At 32.1% G+C, this 20060-nt stretch overlaps 1 protein-coding gene across 1 annotated transcript in view; it reads left to right on the top strand.

Moving 5' to 3' along the window:
- Positions 1-17951, top strand: part of LOC139426149 (Ig-like V-type domain-containing protein FAM187A) — a gene marked incomplete in the record, with an annotated part of 24280 nt that extends 6329 nt beyond the window's left edge. Inside the window, 9 exon segments of the mRNA XM_071183916.1 lie at positions 583-618; positions 1184-1243; positions 2731-2870; positions 7544-7691; positions 10267-10362; positions 12643-12712; positions 14625-14821; positions 16795-16818; positions 17488-17951. Of these exon segments, the coding sequence (XP_071040017.1) occupies positions 583-618; positions 1184-1243; positions 2731-2870; positions 7544-7691; positions 10267-10362; positions 12643-12712; positions 14625-14821; positions 16795-16818; positions 17488-17750 (1034 nt within the window).
- Between the last annotated feature and the right edge of the window lie 2109 nt (positions 17952-20060).

Raw genomic sequence — 20060 nt, 5'->3', positions numbered from 1 at the left:
ACTTATTTATATTAGCTATATATATTTTTGAAAAATTTAGTCTCTTTATATAGTAATGCAAAATTTGTTTATTAACGTTCATTATTAAGCATTTTATTTTCGACTCTAGGATTTTACATCTTTCTTTAGAACTAATTGTAATGTATTTCTCTGATGATGACTTGAGCTTTTTTTTTATATATAAAGAACATTATTTATATATTTGCATTATTTATAATTTTATATTTATATATATGCAAAAAATTAAACATTGTAAACCCTATCCCGTTTTATCCAACCCAGGTATGCTAAGACGGGATATGTAAGAGTTTGGAAATAAATTTTTTTTCCTATTTCACAGTCATTAAAATTAGTTTAAAATATGATTTTTGTGTGCTTCAATAAATGTTGTAGCTACAAAAAAAAATAATGTATGGTTTTCCTTAACAGATATTCCGTAGTAAATAAAAACAGTAATGGTATCCCGTTTTATCCAACTCTCCCCTATATAAATGAAAATAAGATGTAATTTTTATCCATATAAATAAGTTGGAGTTTCTGATTTTTTTTTTTTTTTATCTTTAGGAATTTTTTTTATTTCAGTTGGTTATCGAAGTTCTTTGGATCCTGTTGTTTTAAGTAAGTAAAAAATTAAAAAATTGTTTGAAAATATTTTTTTTTAATTTTGTATATGAATTGATAATGCACGACAGCGCACAAAAAAATTGCTCTTTTTTCAAAAAATTAAATGTCTGAGGTATAAAATAAAAACCATAATTAAAAAAAATCGTTGGACTATATATGTTTTTCTGGTACTAAAAGGGCTTTTTTTCATATAAAAAGTCCGTTATAACTACAGAATTGTTTGTAATTTTTTGGAGAAAAGTTACTTTTGTATGGTAAAAACCTTTGTTATTACGAATTTTCCTTTCAACTTTTACGGAAAAAAACTTATTTTTGTATGGTAAAAAACCGTTGAGGCAATGAATTTGCTTCGTAAACTTTACGGTTTTGCACAACCAACCTTTCGATGTTTCTTCTATCAAATAGGATTTAAAAAGTTAAAACATACAATAATTCTTACTTATCTTTCTTGTTTTTTATCTTTCTATTGAATATTATATTATTTTCTACCTTTCTTTCCAATATTTATTGTTCGATTACTGAAAATCTTGTATTCCATTATGAAAATCTTGTATTCCAGATTCGACAGCTGATTTAGCAAAAGAGGTTCCAAAATTATTGAAAAATTGTGATAAACTAAGTAAGTTCAAATTCATTTCTTTAAACTCATCGGGTTTTATTCTGTAGTCACCGTCCTTAATGCGCATTTTTCGAGTCCTTATCAAAAAAAAAGTTTAAAATATTTACAAAATAGGGGTTACAAATCCATATTTTAATAAGGTAGGGAAATCGAGTATGTAAGTAATTTTTTATTTTTTATTTTATAACCGTCTTTGAACAGCCGACCCAATTCTGGGTCTACGACTACCAATGTTCTACTCCGTATCCTTGTAATTTTGATCCCACTCCAGAAGACAAGGGAGCTTCTGGATCAGTACTCCCAGAGGTAGTGATTTGTTATGAGAACATGGAGGACTTTGTAACCGGATAGATTTAACGTGCATCAGTCCCCATTTGCTACACGGGGAATCTTCGGCTGGCGGGGAACGAACCCACGATCTCTTCAACAAGGTCCCAGTGCCCTACCAACCAGGCTATCCCGGCTCCTAGTATGTATGCGATAATTAGTGACAAAGGCAGGCCGGGATAGCCTGGTGGGGCACTGGCCCATGTCCAAGAGTTCGTGAGTTCGATCCCCGCCGGACGAAGAATCCCCGTGTAGTAAATGGTGACTGATGCTCGTTAAATCTGTCGAGTCTCAAAGTCCTCCATGTTCTCATAACAAATCAACACCTCTGGGGCTACTGATCCAGGAGTTTCTCTGTCTTCTGAATTGGTTCAAAATTACAAGGCTATGGAGTTGAACATTAGTAGTCGTAAACCCATAAAATTGGTTCGGCTGTTCAACGACGGATAAAATAAAATTAGTGATAAAGGCTGGGTGGTTATGCACGTATGTGGGTATATAATGAAGGAAAAAAGGAATACATATTAGGGCTTGCATGCCATTATTTAAGTGAGGAAGAATCAATATTAAAGAAAGCTGGGTTGTAGCATAAAAACCAGTTTGATTGCATGGTAAAACTTGAAGGGGTTTCAAATTATCACCATTCAAATCCTCTCTGTTCTTCCGACAATTAACTATATTACATTAATTAATATTTTCAATCCCGCTTTCCTCAGCTTTTATATATAACAGGAGGTCATTGCGAAATACCCTGCATAAAAAAACTGCCGCCGGGATAGCCTGGTCGGTTGGGTGTTCGTGAGTTCGAGTCCCGCCTGGCCGAAGACTCCCCGTGTAGTAAATGGTGACTGATGCACGTTAAATCTGTCGAGTCATCTAGTCGTCCATGTTCCCATAACAAATCAATACCTCTGGGGGTACTGGATTGGAGATCGATCGTTCTCTAATTCAGGTCAAAATTACGATCTGTGGATGAATGAATGGACGTATGAATGGGTCCGCCCTATAAACGAATGCGACTTATGGTGTGGCAGAAGTCGAATTCTTGGCCATAGATGGCGCCACTGGAAAACAAGAACAATCGCACCCCTCTGCCTAAAGCAGGCATACAAAAGCAAGCAAGCAAAAGCTAACATTTTTATTTTTTGGTACATTTTTAGATAATATACCTTCAGTTTCAACTTATAGATGTTATTTTGAATGGAGAAAATGGAGCAATTGTGACGGTTGCGGGCGGTTGGCAGAAAGGAGAAAAATCGGTGAATGTAGACTACAAAAATATGAAAAAGCTCAAATAATGGTAAGAAACTTTAAAAACAAATGTACACAATTTTTAAATATGTACTGTTGAAAAAAAAATTTTAGTATTTAGTTTCAAAATACAGCGTCTAATTTTAAAAATTTTAAGTGAGAAATAACAAACTTCTCTCGTCCAGATATTTCTCATTTATTGAAAAGAAACTGGAATTTAGAGTAGTTTTAATCGTTCAAGACATTTTAGCTCATTGTATATCAGTAAAAAAAAAATCTACAATCGAATTAATTTTGATACGAATGTTTTAATAAGATGGGTTCTTATGTTTTTATTGTTATTTTCAGTTTTGTAAGTTTCTGGATTATTTTTTTAATAAACACTGTTGAACAGCCGATCCAATTTTCGGGTTTACGACAGCTAATGGTCAACTACGTAGACTTTTAATTTTGAATCCTGTCCAGAAGACTAGGTATTTCAAGTATTGGGAGAAATTTGCGTCCGTGGAGTACTTTTTGATGGAACTAATCCGCATTTGCGTCACATGGAGAGGAAGACCACGAGAACCTGTCACGGTTAGCCTGATGGCAATAGGACTCTAACAAATGATCCGTCTCCTACTGAGGATATTTCAAGTCAACACTGTGGTCGTTGCAAGCCAAATGCGGAAATCGTATCAATTAGCCATTGCTGGGATTCGAACCCGGTTCACCTCATTAGATGACAAACGCTCTATCCCCTGAGCCATCGTGGCTCAAGTTCCTAGATTAAGTTAAATGGATTTGCAAACCGAATAGAGAAATGTATATAGCGCAAGTCATCTTGTAAACAGTACAATAACAATAAAGGAAGCCAGTTTTTGTAAGTTTAGGCATAGAAACAAATCGGAAATAGTAAACCGGAAGTCTTATCGCAAATTTCAAGTGCTAGCTTGTCCTTAGCTTAGTGTGTGCTGCATAGCCCTCTCACAGCGTAATTTTTTTTATCAAAGTAGGTTTAAAAAATTAAGTTTTTTTTATTACCCATGCTTCAAATCCGCATATTTTTTAGAGTTAAAATAATACACTCATTATTTTTTTTCTTCAATATAGAATTTATTATAAAAAAGGTTCTCGGAAAATTAAAATTAAAGAATAATCATATTAAAATAAAATTTCAAAAATAAATATTGATTAAATTATTACTTATTTTATGAAGTACAAAGATAAAACTTATTTATTAATGAAAAAAAAAGCAAATTACCATATTTTCATTAATATATGCGTTTATACTTAGTGTAATAATAATGTACAGAATATTTAGTACCTTATAGTTACACAATCCGCAGAAACTCTCATCAGTTTTGGGATAACTATTTTCAATATACTTGAAATCATGGTCAAAACTGTTATCAGTGTTTGAAATTATTGTAAGGAATCTACGTTATATCACTCGTGAAACGCTTCCTGGCAAACATCTTTGAACTTTGAAAAAAAACGCGCGAAATGCTTCAAAACATGCCTGTATATTTCGTATAAGTAGGGAAAACTAACACCATACGTTAATTTAGATCTCAGTAAACAGTTAAATATCACAAAAAAAGTCGAAATAAAACCATGAAATGGAAAAGAGCGGGTTGCACTGTTAAATTAATGGGGGTGGGAGGACTTCCTGCTGAAATCCCGGGTTGTGCAAATTTCTCTATTTCCACGATTCCCTCGGAAATCACTGGTGACAGGGTGAACCATTCATAAGTTTTTGAAAGATTTAACAAGACGAGGTTCTTTGTTGATTTTGTCTTCGTTATTTATTTATTTCCACGTTCTTCTTTTTTTATGTCAAACATAATTTTTTAGCACTATTTGATTTAGTCAGCTTATCTTGAGTTTGCATTACAAAAAGATTTTCAAAGCCTTATATTTAGAGCAACGCATCCGCCTCTTGTGTCGTGAAACTGTGAAATAATGAAACTTTCACACACTGGAAATAGCAAACAGTGAGAGAGATATTTGAAAAGTGGCATTAACAAAAAAACTTAGCTCAGAAAACTTACTAAAACCTTAACTAGGACTTAACTGAAAAAAAACTGAACTCCGTTTAATACTGAATAAAACCAAAGTCAAATAGGATATTCATGCACAAAAAAAAAAAAACGTAACGAAAATGCAACAAAAAATTTAAAGACAAATAAATAAATAAAATAATGTTTTGGAGAATTACTAATTATCAACAGGATTGATAACCAAACATAAGGTGTTTCTATTTCTTTAATTAAAAATAATTTCAAAATAAAAAAAAACATGACCTACGAATAAACTTTCAAATAAAAAATAAATAAATGAATAAAAAGCTAAACGGTCAACCATAATACCTTTACCATGAATCATGATATGCTGCAAATTTACTGAAACCTTTCTAAGGTGTTAAATTAAACCAAGTTTGAGTTCAAGCTCAACAATATTACTAAATCAACTTACTATATTAGATCACGATCGATCAATTTACGATATTAGAGAGACTTTGCATAACCTTTGCCTTGCTTTAACTATGACGCTAACCGTATTTTCTAACCCTTTGCGATGCTGCAATTTGTAGGGAATCTCTTGTTCATGCAGCGTGAAATTCGAGCAACAGTAACCCGTTATGCTATGCAAAATCTCTCTACTGCAAATCTTCCGCGATGGGTCAGGGAATAGAGCTTTCGCCGTCCAATGAGGCGAACCGGGTTCGAATCCCAGTCGATACGAATACCGTATCCGGCTTGCACCGACCACAGTGCTGACGAGAAATATCTTCAGTGGTAGACGGATCATGGGTTAGAGTCCCCTTGCCGTCAGGCTTACTGCGAGAGGTTCTCGTGGTCTTCCTCTCCACGTAACGCAAATGCGGGTTAGCTCCATCAAAAAGTCCTCCTCGAAGGCAAATTTCTAAATACTCGATCCAGGAGTTCCCTTGTCTTCTGGATTGGGTTCAAAATTACAGGGCTACGGAGTTGAACATTAGTAGTCGTAAACCCATTAAATTGGGCGTCGGCTGTTCAACGACGGTTATAAAATAAAATAAAATGCAAATCTCCCTATGCGAAATCTCGTTACAAAAGGAGTTTGTCTAATCGCGTAACCGAAAGTGCAACAATCGGATATTTCTCTACCCGTAAATTAGACCGAAAGTGTTACGAACCTAATATGTCCGATTACAGTCTGTACAGAAGAATGGGTGATATTCTATATTGTTAGTACGAGGGTTGCTATTTATATTTCTGGCCTAATAATGAAAAAACAAATATGTAGGAACAAAATTGGTTTTATTGTTTTTCAAAATATTCTCCATGATGATCAATACACTTTTGCATGCGTTTGAACCAATTTTCAAAGCACTTTTTCCAGTCCGATTGAGGTAACTCCAAAACATGCGTTTTGAATGCATCAACCGCTTCTTCGGGGGTCGAAAATCGTTGTCCACGTAATTTATTTTTGATGTGTGGGAATAAGAAGAAGTCATTGGGTGCCAAATCAGGGCTGTACGGCGGATGACCCATCATTTCGATTTTTCGCTCCGTCAGAAATGCCTTTGTTTGAGTCGATGTCATGCATTGTCAGAGCTCGCATTGTCATGATGAAGAATGATTCGCTTGCTCTTCTGCTTTTTTCGAATTTCTCCGATGACTTGTGGCAAACAAATGGTCGTGTACCATTCAGAATTGACCGTCCTGCGTTGCTCTAACGCCACTGTTGCCACATGACCGTTAATGCCGAAGAAACAGGCAATCATTTGTTTCGATGTGCTTCTTCCTCGAACAACTTTTGTTGGTTTTGCCTCGTCTTGGAAGACCCATACAGTTGATTGCTGTTTTGTTTCCGGCTCATATGCATATGTCCATGATTCGTCACCTGTGTAGATGTTATACACAGCCTTTGATGTACCTTGAACGTATTTTTCCCACATTTCCTTGCACCAATCGACACGAGCCTTTTTTTGAGCGTTTGTCAGATTATGCGGAATTCAACGCAAACAAATTTTTTTTTCCGCTCAAATGTTCATGCAATATTTTATTGATGCTAGTCATATTAATGTCCAAAGACGCCTCTATCTCACGGTATGTCACATGATGATCTTGCTTTATCAGTTCACGCACAGCATCGATATTTTATGGCACAACAACGGATTTTGGACGACCTGCACGGGATTCGTCCTGTATCGAACATCGACCACGATTAAATTCGTTATACCAATTTTTTACAGTGCTGTAGGATGGCGCTTTATCGCTGAATAAAGAATTAAGTTCATCGGAGCACTCTTGTCTTGACAATCCACGTCGAAAGTTACGAAAAATAATGGCACGAAAATGTTCACAATTCAATTCCATTTTTTGAAATAGAAGAACTTTTCAATTTACTGTCACCAACACAAATGAAGCTATAATGGTAAATCGTCTGCTGAATTTATGTTTAAAAATATCAAACTTTCGATTAAAATCGTCTGCGGTCGCCTAGCAACACTTACTGTTGCCAAGGCCAGCAATATAAATAGCAACCCTCGTATTTTCTTGTAAAGAGCGAACACTTTTAGTTCATTTTTTAAAAGAGGGACCATTTCTTGATTTGATATGATTACAGCAAATGGAAATGATGTTTGACACGTTTTGCATCTAACAGTGTATTAAAATTCTATGACTACTATTACTACTAATTCTATAACTACTTCTTCAAGTGATTAACTCTCTTTGTTTTCTTCCTTTTAAGTCTCCGGAAGGAAAAATCATTGAAACTGATTTTCCAATCGTCGGCGTTGGTTGTAACTCTTTTTTGCTAAACGATGTCCCAAGGGCAAAAGAAATTTTGAGCGAAATACCAAGTTTGGTTCTAAAGGAAAAATGCGAAGTGCCTTGTGGTAAGAAACGTTATACTTTAAAAATAATTATAACAAATAAATGCTCAGAGATTGTACAAAAGAGTACACAGAGTGTGCGGGAAGAACAGATTACAAAATCACGGGTTATGCACAAGCTATGCACGAAGTTTATTAAAACAACATTTTACAAATGAGTGCTCAGAGCTCATATGAAGAATACGTTACGAATAAGTGCATAGAGTTAATCAAAACAATTATCAAATAATAGCTCAGAGCTTACGAGAAAACATGTGATACGTAAGTACACTGTGCTTATTAAAATAGCATGTTGCAAATTAGTGCACGGAGTTTATGGGAAGAATATATTACAAATAAGTGCAAGGAGTTTATGGGAAGAACATATTGCAAATAAGTGCAAGCAGTTTATGGTAAGAACATATTACAAATAAGTGCAAGGAGTTTATGGGAGGAACATATTACAACTAAGTGCAAACAGTTTATAGGAAGAACATGTTATAAATAAGTGCACGGAGTTTATGGGAAGAACATATTACAAATCAGTGCAAGGAATTAATGGGAAGAACTTGTTACAAATAAGTGCACAAAGCTTATTAAAGGATTAGTTACAAATTAGCGCATGAAGTTGAATAACATGTTACAAAAAGTGCAAAAAGGCTTAATAAAAGAACGTGTAACAAATAAGTGCGCAGAGTTTATTAAAAAATATTATCGAATAAATGCTCAGAGTTTTCTGGAAAAACATGTAATAAGTAAGTACACAGTGCTTATTAATGTAGCATATCCTATAAATAAGGGATCAGAACTTATTGGAAGAACGCGCAACAAATAAGTGCACAAAGTTTATTGGAAGAAAGTGCTATAAACAAGTGCTCCTGCTTGAAGCTTATTGGATAGACATGTTAAAAATAAGTGCAAATATTTTATTAGAAGAATATGTTAAGTTTATACAAAAGAGCTAAAAAGCCAGTGTTTAAAAATAGATCATGTTTTATTGTAAATGTAGAATAGGGGAGAGTTGGATAAAACGGGATAGTCGGACAAAACGGGATATCTCGCCTAGGGACCAGACTATTGCAGCTATCTAGCGGACGACGACAGAAACTTGTTATTTGACTGTGATTATATCATTTTCAGTGCGTACCGTCTCGAGATCACTAGTTGATAGAAAGTTGTAGGTCTCAGAACTTTTTTGCTCCATTTTTTTGCCACTTTCTACATTTACGTGCGTTGTTTTTCACAATGTACTGCCTATATATGTAAGATTACAATTCCGGTGAGTATTACATTTGATGAAGCATTTATTAACGAGTATTTTAATGTCTAGTCTATCTAATTTTTCTTTCATGTTTAGGCAGAAGCCATGTTTGTTTTGAAAAGTGTCTGAGTCTGACAAAACGGGATACTTATGAGTTGGATAAAACGGGATAGAGTTTTTTTATATCCTGTTTTATCCCCCTATTTATTTGTTGGCCTAATACTTTTACTATATTATAATTACTATATCGAAAGAAAGGTGAAAAAGGCTCGTACAAATACATTGACCTCTGGATTGGCCGCAGTGAAAAAGTTGAACAGATAAGAGACAGTATTCAATGCTGAACAAGAAAAAACGCGTGAGCATGTATTGGTATTGGCTCTAGAAGAGAGATTATTTGGTGTAACTCTAACGGACATACGAATGCTAGCATTTGAGTTAGCTGAGAGAAACAATATTAAGCATAATTTTAACACAGGGGAAAAAATGGCTGGGAAGTGTTGGTTGTAATCATTTCTTGGCAGGCTCGAAGAACTTAGCCTCCGAAATCCAGAACCCACGGGTATGGTTCGAGCAAAAAGGAATTCTCTATTAAGTAAACATAGGATTACTCCAAATGATATTTATAATGTTGATGAAACAGGAATTCTAGCAGTGCCAAACAAGCCTTTAAAAGTGTTGAGTCTACGAGGCAAAAAGCAAGTGGGTAGCTTGTCTTCAGCTCAATGAGGAGTTTTGGTCACTGTTGAAACATGCATAAGTGCTGCTGGGGTATTCATCCCTCCTATGTTTGCATTTCCTCGAGTGAAGGAAAACCCAAGACTCACGGATGATGCATAAATACAATTTTTAGAAATTTTGCTTTACAGTTTTCTGTCAATTAATTATGTTTTTAGTTAGTTTTACACAAAAAATTAAACATTGTAAACCCTATCCCGTTTTGTCCGACCCAGGTATGCTAAAACGGGATATGTAAGAGTTTGGAAAATGATTTTTCTTCCTATTTCACAGTCATTAAAATTAGTTTAAAATATATTTTTTCTGTACTTCAATAAGTGATGTAGCTATAAAAAAAATAATGTATAGTTCTCTTTAACAGATTTTCCGTAGTAAATAAAAACAATAATGGTATCCCGTTTTGTCCAACTTTCCCCTAATAATTTATTCTGTCGTACCTAAAAATAAAAAATAAAAATTAATTCAAAAAGTTATTTAGTAAGTAATTTATAATGTGTTCTTCGAACTTTTCAGTTATACGCAATTCAGTAAATTAATGTTATCATAATAAAAAACTCTTTTTTGTGTACAAATTTTAAATTTCTACTTTTTGTCTTGAAGATAGTTTTACAAAGAAAGCTAAGAAAATGATAGCGCACAGAAGAGGATCATATTTGAAAAAGATCAAAACGAAAATTTCTCAGAAAATGAAAGAAGGTTTGTTACAAATTCCTACATTTAAAAAATACAGAGTACCCTCTTAACTCAGTAATACCCATTTCGGAATTTCGCAACAATATTCTGTTTATTTATATTTAACATCACGAAATCAACTGTAATATTACCAAAACACTCCTACCAAAAAAAAATTTTTTGTTCGTAAACATCAAATAATTCGTAAATATTACGCATTTTTTTCATGCATAATGCATTTAAAATTTTCAAAATCTGAAAAAACATGCTTGCAAGCTTCATTTGCGTGAATAATTTTGAAATATAGTTTAATTAATTTATTTATTTATTATTCATAAACTGTGTTATACTTTTTTCTGGACATTGCGAAAAAGGCGTTCGAGGTAGACTGAAGTATAAAAGAGAAAGTATCTACTGAAAGCTTGACACATACTTAAAAGAAAAGGACGCTTAAGAACATCAAGCTATTCTTGCTTAAAAATTTCATTGACTTTACAAAAATATATAAAGATGTTAATAAAAAAAAGACCAGTTTCAAGTGCTCAAAAATAGGCGCCCATACTCAAGATTCACCAAACGTGAATGAGGACTAGACAAAAGTGATCACTTATGTTTCCTCATTTGGTGAGCTTTGAAAATGGGTGCCTATTTTTAAATGCTCGAAGCGTGTGAACTTTTATTACCATCTTCTTATTTCTTAAAGCCAATGAAATTTTTATTCTAGTATATACGAGAAGTTCCGTATTTAAACTCAGTTTCTTGACATTATTTATTCAACTCTCTTCTTGTTGTATTTGTTTTCAACTATTTCGAAACATTACTGCATTCATAAGCCTAGCACTGCTTAGCTTACTAACTGCAATAGCTATATTTATTAAAGAATTTGTCTAGGTACAATAAAGCGACTATGAGCTCTCTGAGAAAGAGCTTGAAGGGTCATCTAGTGTTTCAATTCGAAGATTATAGTAAGTGACACGAGATATGAGAGAAAAACAATCACAAAGCTGTAGAGTATTTTTTATGCCCAGAAAAAACATTCTGAATTCATTAATGTTGCATGTAAGACATGCGTTGTATTATGCATCATTTATAAAACTTTGACGTCACGGAGTTGTGGTTAGTGTCATGAAGTTCACCACACGCTTACAATACGATGTGCGAACAGGATTAATATTCTAGGAAGTTTTATTATTGTGTTTTTGTTCAAATTCACTTGAAATTTTACTGTTCATAAAAGTTTTCTGTAATTTATAAATTCTCAAAGGTCGTAAGGCTAAAACAAATTTAAGAAAATAAATATCACAGTATAAATAAAATGTAAGGTTCACCACGTTTTGAGAGTCATCCATTATTTGGCTATAATTATATAAAATATCACCGTTTGTTATTTTTTAAGTAGCATCATAACATGCTTGCCGGGACTTCCGAAATCATTTGTTATTTGTTTCGTTGAAAGTTAAATTGAGAGAAAGCGTGATATTGCGAATACTACAAGTGTAATAATATTGAATGGCACGCTTTTCCAAGCTTAGGCGTAAAAATCAATCAGAAATAGTAAACCGGAAGTCTCGTGACGAATTTTAATCACTAGCACCATTTGTTCTTAGCTTTAAACGGTCAACCATCCATTATTCCAGATTGCTTTCTTTTCCGGAAAATTTCTGATTTTATGGATTTACTTCAGTTTTATACAATTTATTTTTATTTGTTGTAGTACAATCATTAGAATAAATTTTGGGTGCATGCTAGTTTGTAAAAAGGATATCCTTAATTAGACTGACCGTTTTCTAATATTTATTGCAGAAAAACAGTTAAGGTTAAAAATAAATAAAAAAATTATTGCAGCAAATTCAAGTGACAGGGGATTAAATTTTTCCTCTGAGAGTTCCTAATTTTAGTTAAAGAGATTTCGACAAATCGGCGGTGCAGGTATTAAAAATTGTAAATCAAAAAAAAGCAATTGACTACGATTTTTCAAAATCTTTTAATGAATATAAATCACATTCGTGAAATATCCATCATTAGTCACAATCGAAAGTTCTAACCGAAGGAGAAAACGACTAAAAAGCACTTGTGGTGACATCTATTAGGAAATTTTTGAGCTTAAACCTGGAACTCTAGGAGAAATAATGTATGTCCTGTCACATGAAATTGTAGCAAAAATTAGTTTTTACCGTATACGTGTTATAAACTTTTGATCCTATATTATTATATTGCATAATATCTTGAATGCGTAGTATATATGTTCATTATGTCCACACGTTCATTTTCATTAATCTTATTTCTGAATAATGTTTCTTATAGTGAGTAAACCTCTTAAGTTTGAAGGCAAAGAAGAAACAGCTGGCACTCAACTGACACTTTTTTGTCCAGGGTAAGTACTGAAACAAAAACTGTAATGAACAACATAATCACATGAATCTCACATTATCTCAAAGTGGAAACCCCACTGTGAAATGTAAGAAATAGAAATAAAAATCACAGGCTGAATTATTTACAAAAATTTCCAGTTAGTTTAGTTACAGTTAAAGTTATTAAATAAAATATCAACCAAAGAATCCAATTTGCCCATTAATAAGTTAAAATGCAGCCGTATATACGTTGTCAAAATATTGGCAAACAAATTCGTGCTGAGTCAAATTATTATGCAAAACAATACATTTAAAATGCTTAAATAATTACGCATAACCTATGAAATGTGCCAGCAATAGAGCTAAAATTTCGACAAATTTTATCAATTATTCAGCTGTTTAAAATACATTTTCTAAGATACTAAATTTTTATGTAAATATCATTTAGATAAAAGCTTAACATTTCAAAGTGTTAGTGTCTCAAATTTAGTATCTATAATTATCTCAAATTTAGTATCAATATGCATTACATTATTAGGATGATATTATAATCTAAAACCGTTTCTCATTGTTGTCAATGCATTCTTAATGGCCAAAAACCACGTATAATATCATAATCAACAGCGAAAATTCAGATTACTTTTTTATCAGCATAAAATTAATCAAAGTTATAACTGCATTTTTTCTCCGTAAATTATTTTGGATTCATTTTCTGCTATTAAGTTTTTGATTTTCATAGTTATTCCAAATTAAATATTTAAAACAAATTCACTGTTCCATTATTATAAAGTAATTTTATGATATTACCTTTATACTCAACATTTGATGACAAACATATATATAAAACGGTTTTAGAAACCGTTTTGCTTGTTTGTATATATGTTTGTTTATATACATGTATGTTTGTCATAAACTGTCATGTACTTACTTTTTAACAATTACAAAGCAGTAAAATAACCAAATTTTACTTTTTTTATAAGTTTTATGTAAAAAAATTTATGAATAAAACTATAAACCATTATTAGAAATTAACTTTTCGCACTATCACTAAATAATCTCTTAGGTGAAAAACATTTAGCGAATATTTATATTAACCAAAAACTAGATACGAATTTAAAACAAAAAATTGTAGAAATTGCTATGAAATCCATGCTAAATTAATCTATTCCAATAGATTCGGGAACTAAATCACTGTTAAAACAATAAAATATTTTGGAATTTTTTAAATAAATAATAACAATCTTTTTATTGCCCAAAAAATAAATAATTGCGTAGCATTTATGCAGTGAATTTTAATACCAAAACAGTCCACTTATTATTGGACTAGACAAAAGAGAAAGAAACTCTCTGAATTTTCCTATATAGATTATTCTGTTAATTAAAATATTATACATTAATAAATTATTTTAATTAAGAATTTAAATTAAGTCTGTACATATTATCTTCTATAGAAATTATTCTTTAATTGATCTTTATTCGAGATGTTAATTTCCAGCCAGTCTGCANACAGTTTCATGCAAAACGAGCTATTACGTCACAGAAGGCAAGTGAACCATCAATTGCTTGTGTTACGCGCGGAGATATGGGCGAAATATGGGATCGTCCTGGAAGTAACAGGGGTCCACCCCGTAAAACTGCCACAACGTAGGAAGCACATTGTCATCCAAAATAGTGCAGTTGGCATCTTGCATGGGACTAATGCCGATGTTTCCTTACAAGATATACACTGGCGTATATATCGTGTGGGGAACAACATATAGAAAATATATATATCACTGTATATATATATATTCTTTTATTGAATTCACTAGGGATCCTATATATTCTCTGGCAAATTCATTGCATCATCTCTAAAAGCTAGTCATCCTGATGCTGCACTTTTGTACACTAACTAGTCTAATACATTTTATTCCATTATTTCAATCTTTTTCTCAGAGAAAGCACTGATTTGAGAATCAAATGGAAATTCAAAGGGAGAATATTAAAACCGGAGAGCTTAAAAATGAAGAGTGGTGGCCGAGTTTATATTGATGAAGCGGACACTTTGCATATTAAAGAATTGAGAAACACAGACGCTGGAGAATACATATGCACACTTTTTGGCATTGAAATTGGTTTAATCCGCCTGAAAGGTAAACAAATCAGATTTTTTTCGAAGCTCTTTTTGCCAAAGGAAATAAAAAAGCCTTATTTAAGTGTCTTGCCCTTGAGGGAAAACTATACATTTTAAATTATATAGACCATCTTGCAGAAAGAAATTATCTGGCATTTAGAGCGTATCTTTATCTGTTCTTTAGATTTTTAAAAAATTGCAAATTTAACGAGATTTTTACACCTAGGTCCTAGATGAAAACTATCAAAATCAATGAATGAGGTTTTTCGAAGTTCTTTCGCCAAATAAAATAAAAAAGTCACAGATTAAGTGCCGTATATACAACTATGATTTTAACAAAACAAATTCTATTTTTAAATTATATATGCCATCTTGCTGTAAAGAATTATTTGGGCTTTAGAACGGACAAATAACTAAAACATTTTTTTTAAAAAAATTTCTAAAGTACATTTTAAAAGACTTTTTAAAAAAGCTTCTATTCGACGATATGTTTCTTCTTAGAGGAAAATTATCAAGATCAATGCCTCATTTCCATTTTAAGCAAATTTTACAGTACAGGGGCTATCCCCTCGACAGGATCAAAATTGTGATAGCATGTCTTCGGATCATCCTCAGGGATGTTTCCCAGTCCGTCGCCAATAACGCATTGAGCAGCTCTAGTGCGACGTAAACCAACAACAAGAAAATTAAATTGCAAATTATTTCCCTTTCCACAAAACTGTGGCATTTTTTAATATGGATAAGTTGCGCCATTTTCAAAATTAACTTAGAAGGCTCTGGCTAAAGAAAGTCTAAACTTGTCTAAACAGCAATGAATAACAGTTTCGAATGACAAAACCTTCGAAGAACAGACTTAAACACATAAATTTGATTAGTAAACCTTTATGCCATGTGTTTGAGTCAAGAAGTTGAAATAGCCAAATTAATTTCATTATTATGAGAGACGAATCATAGACGGTAGAACTGGAATTAGCTGTATGAGATGTAAATGACAATGCAATGGAACTACACATTGCATACACAAGTTAAGGGCATTAAATATAACTTTAAATAATATAAGCAGCGATATAAACTAAACTTGACCCAAAAACAAGAGAGGAAAAACTCACTAGGGTCATTAAGTAGCCAGGTAGGTACTTTTATTTACGTCGCACTAGAGGTACACAATAGGCTATTGGCGACGGTCTGGAAAACATCCCTGAGGATGATCTGAAGACATGCCATCGCAAGTTTGATCCTTTGCATTTGTAGTCCAATGACCTGCGCTCGAAGTCAAACATTTCAAGGTAGAACAGTTTAACGTGGACCGATACCGCGCACCTTCGGTCCTTGCTCAGGCTGATCAAATTGGTCACCCGCTCACTTACTGACCGCAGCCAGTGATGCTTGACTTCGATGTTCTACTGGGAACCGAGTCGTAATGATCAGTCCACTTCAGGACAACATTATTCGTAATAACATTAGTATCTGTATTGGTATATTGTTTTATGAGGAAATTTTTACTTTTACATTTTACTTTGCTTGTGAATGGCAGATCTTGCAATCAAAATCTCAACTACATTTCAACTAGTTAGAATACAGAAATTTTAACTAAGGATTTTCAATACAATGAATGACTTTCTGTCTACTGCAAGGAGATTTTCTCGCTAAGCGAAATTTTTTACACTTTCCGACTAGCTAGAGAGCACAAATACAAATGGACTTCTGTGCTGAATGACAACACCGTTTGAATCTCTCCCTGGTCGCAATAATATTGCAATTAAAATTTGAACTATTTTCTGATTTAAAAAGATTCAAGTTACCAGATAAACAAAAATAAAACTTCAATACTAGTAATAAAATAAAGTTCTTAAAAACCAGATTTTTCAGTTTGATAAAATAGAAACAATTTCAACTTTTGTCACCCTAATCGAAAAATTAAAGCACTATTTTCGTGTTAATGTTCACATGAAAAACGCAGCTTATTTTCTAACTGAAAATTTTTTTTTCCAGTTAAATCCACCCATGTTGCCTTTGGTAAGTAACATTTATCTACATACTTGATATTAAAGTGAATTTTCAGATTCTCATGCAAAGATAAACTTGAAATAAAAAAACATCTCAATATCACCATTTTATATATGGTCAAAGAATTATGAAAATATGAAAGCAACCCTTTTCATAATTCTTTCAGATACAACATACTTATTTGCTTATGTATAAGCTTAACTATAATAACTACAATTTATTCTTTAAAATTACCTTAATTCCCTAAAATGACTACTGTTTATTCGTTAAAATTGCATGGTTTTTTGAAATTTCATGTAGTTAAAAATGTATTTTGTCTCTTTTTTTTTGCCACATTTGTAAGTTTCTGCTCACATTTGAAAATGTTGCAATAAAACCCATTGATAAGAGAAATGAACAGGTTGCAGCAAAAAAAAAAAAAAGGTAACTTTTAATATAATTTAATTAAACAGAAATAAATTAACAGAATATAATAAGGAATATTAATAAGAAAGCAGACTTTCACTTATAAATTTACTTGGCTTCAAAGTAATTGTTTTCTAGTCAACTTAATTTGTTAAACTCGCCTTGATAACTTATAGAATCTATGTATTAGTCAGTAAAATAACTTAGAAAGAATACTACAAAATAATAAACAAAATTTCAATGCTTAAAAAAACTTATTTTTCCCATTCACAGATCCTACATCCAATTTTGGAATATTCACTATAGGAATGACAATAGGATCTTTGATATGGCTGATTTTAACATGCGTTAAATGTAGATTGTATAGGTTGCAAACAAAGGCACAGCAAAAACGAAATCATGAAAGATACGATTCAGAAACAAGCTCTGAAGAAGAAGCTCTCCTTCAAGCAGAAGAAAGGGTTTCTAATGATTCATCGACTTCACCAGAAACAGATTCTAATGATACTACTTTTAATGCAGATGAAACAAATTAATGTAAGAATGCAACAAAGGACGTGTTCAAAGAAATAGAATTACCAACTCCTGTTAAATTGAAAATTTTAAAGTACTGCACATTTCTTGTTTTTTGTTAATTCCTGTATATTCTATTTTTTTTTCTTTAATGTCAAAAGATTCTCATTCTTTGATCTATACTTTGATTTTAAAATTATAAATAAAAGAATTATTGTAAATCATAACTAATAATTGAATTCAATTCTTCCTTAAGTGAGAATGCATCAGATGTAGAAATGTCTTAATAGAATTTAGTACTGTCATTCAACCTTATTCTAACCAAAGATTAAACTTATATTTACATAGGTTTGGATTATTATTTTGTATTTATTTTATAACCCAAGTAAAAACCAATATTTGAACAATATTATAGAAAACTTTTTATCGAAAATTTTACTATGGAAAATCAAATCACAAGTAATAATTCTTTCTCACAATAAACTAACTGAAGAGACCAGTTCCCAAATAGAATTACTACCTTTATTTAATCCAATTCCAACAGAAGAAAAATAAGTTTGAAATAATACACATTTCTGATTCATTCAATTTTGTGTTAATATTTGTACAGGTTGTAAGAATTCTTATGACAAAGTTGAGTAACATAAAATTTGGAGATGCATATATACAAGGGCATATTACGTGAATTATAAGATTTAGAAATCATAAAAATATTTATAAAAGTGTAAGTATACTTTTAAAAATGTCTTGAAATAAAAAACCGACTCTATCTGGCAAAAAGGGCTGTCTATGGGCTGGGAAGATTTATCAAATCTAGGTTTCTTTCAAGAAAAACAAAATTCCTAATCTACAAACTCTTGTCAAGCCAATCTTGACATACGCTTCCGAAGCTTGGACAAAGACAAAACTGGAGGAAAATTGTATCACAATATTTGAGAAAGATTTTGCGTAGTATACGTGGTGGTGTAAATGAAAACAATAACTAGAGAAGGAGATCTAACTTTGAACTGTAAAAGATTTATAAACAACCTGATATTATTAAATACATAAAAATAAATAGAATGAATTGGATGGCCCATGTGATTCGAATGAGTGATGACAATACAATAAAAAAGATGCTGCTTTTTAAACACACTGGAAGAAGAAAGCGGGGAAGACCGCAGTTGAGATTGGCTGACTCGGTGGAGTCTGATTTTCTTGCAATTACTGAAAAGAATTGGAGATCAAAGATAAATTGGAAGTCATTATGGAGTAATCTTCAGAGGAAGGCATTGGCCCACATTGAGCTGTCTGGCCAACTATGATGATGAAGAATATTCTAATAAGGCAAAAAGTGTTATATTGCACACTTGAACACAACTTCATAATGAAACAGCTAAGTTCAAAGAAATGTTAGAGGCATTAGTGATTTTGCTATAAGAATGTGTGGAAAAAATTCTTAGAAAGAAGGCAACATCAGGATATATTTTTCCATTCAAAATCACCCCATCTTATCAAAACAATTTTCTACACTCAGGGCTGCTAAAAAAATTGGCCATTTTTGAAAAAGGTCAGAATAACTAACATTGAAAAAAAAACAGTATTAATTGGATAATAATTATTTAAAAAGATGGAATAATTGCATCTCTACCTTTTTTAACAGAGTAAGAGTTTCCCATTCTTATGGATTTCCAAAAATAATCTGGTCCACAGAAATTTTTTTTGTTTGTAAGTAAGTTGTTCTTTTAAATGTACTAAGCTTGTTTGGCGAAAATAAATTACCTCGTACGAAATTTCTAAGAAAATAGGCTTACTGTAAAAAAAAAAAACAATTTTAAAGAATTTGTTTAAAAGACTAAAAAAGCAAATCTTTCAAAATTGTTGACTCTGAGCAAAACTGAACGAACATTTCCCAGCTACTAGAAATTTTTTTAATATATAAAATGGTTTAAGTACTAAGCTATTTAAGTTCAGAAAAAACAAAGACTAGTACATAAAGCGTTAATAAAAATACAATTTCAGGATTAGATAGCATTATAAACTAGTAAGAACTATAAGTCAAAGTATCAAATATTTTCTACATCATTGGTTCCTAAAAGATATTCCACAGAACGCAAGGGTTTCATGAAAGGGCAACGGGTTCTGATGGTCATAATCTTTAACCAATAATACCCGAATATAAAAAATATAAAAAGTCACTAAATTATTAAAAAAATATGGGAAAACTTGCCAAAAAGTTTCATTATTTTTATATAGAATAAAGAAAAAAACTGCTTAGACCCATAATCTTCAAATAGGTCACGGGTTTCTCCATTCATTTAGCAACCATGGAAGAGTTTCATAATGGCATTCTA

This window comes from Parasteatoda tepidariorum, chromosome 8, assembly GCF_043381705.1.
Source record: "Parasteatoda tepidariorum isolate YZ-2023 chromosome 8, CAS_Ptep_4.0, whole genome shotgun sequence".
Lineage (NCBI taxonomy): Eukaryota > Metazoa > Arthropoda > Arachnida > Araneae > Theridiidae > Parasteatoda > Parasteatoda tepidariorum.
The sequence above is the reverse complement of the archived record's forward strand: the minus strand, read 5'-3'. Positions and strand labels throughout refer to the sequence as shown.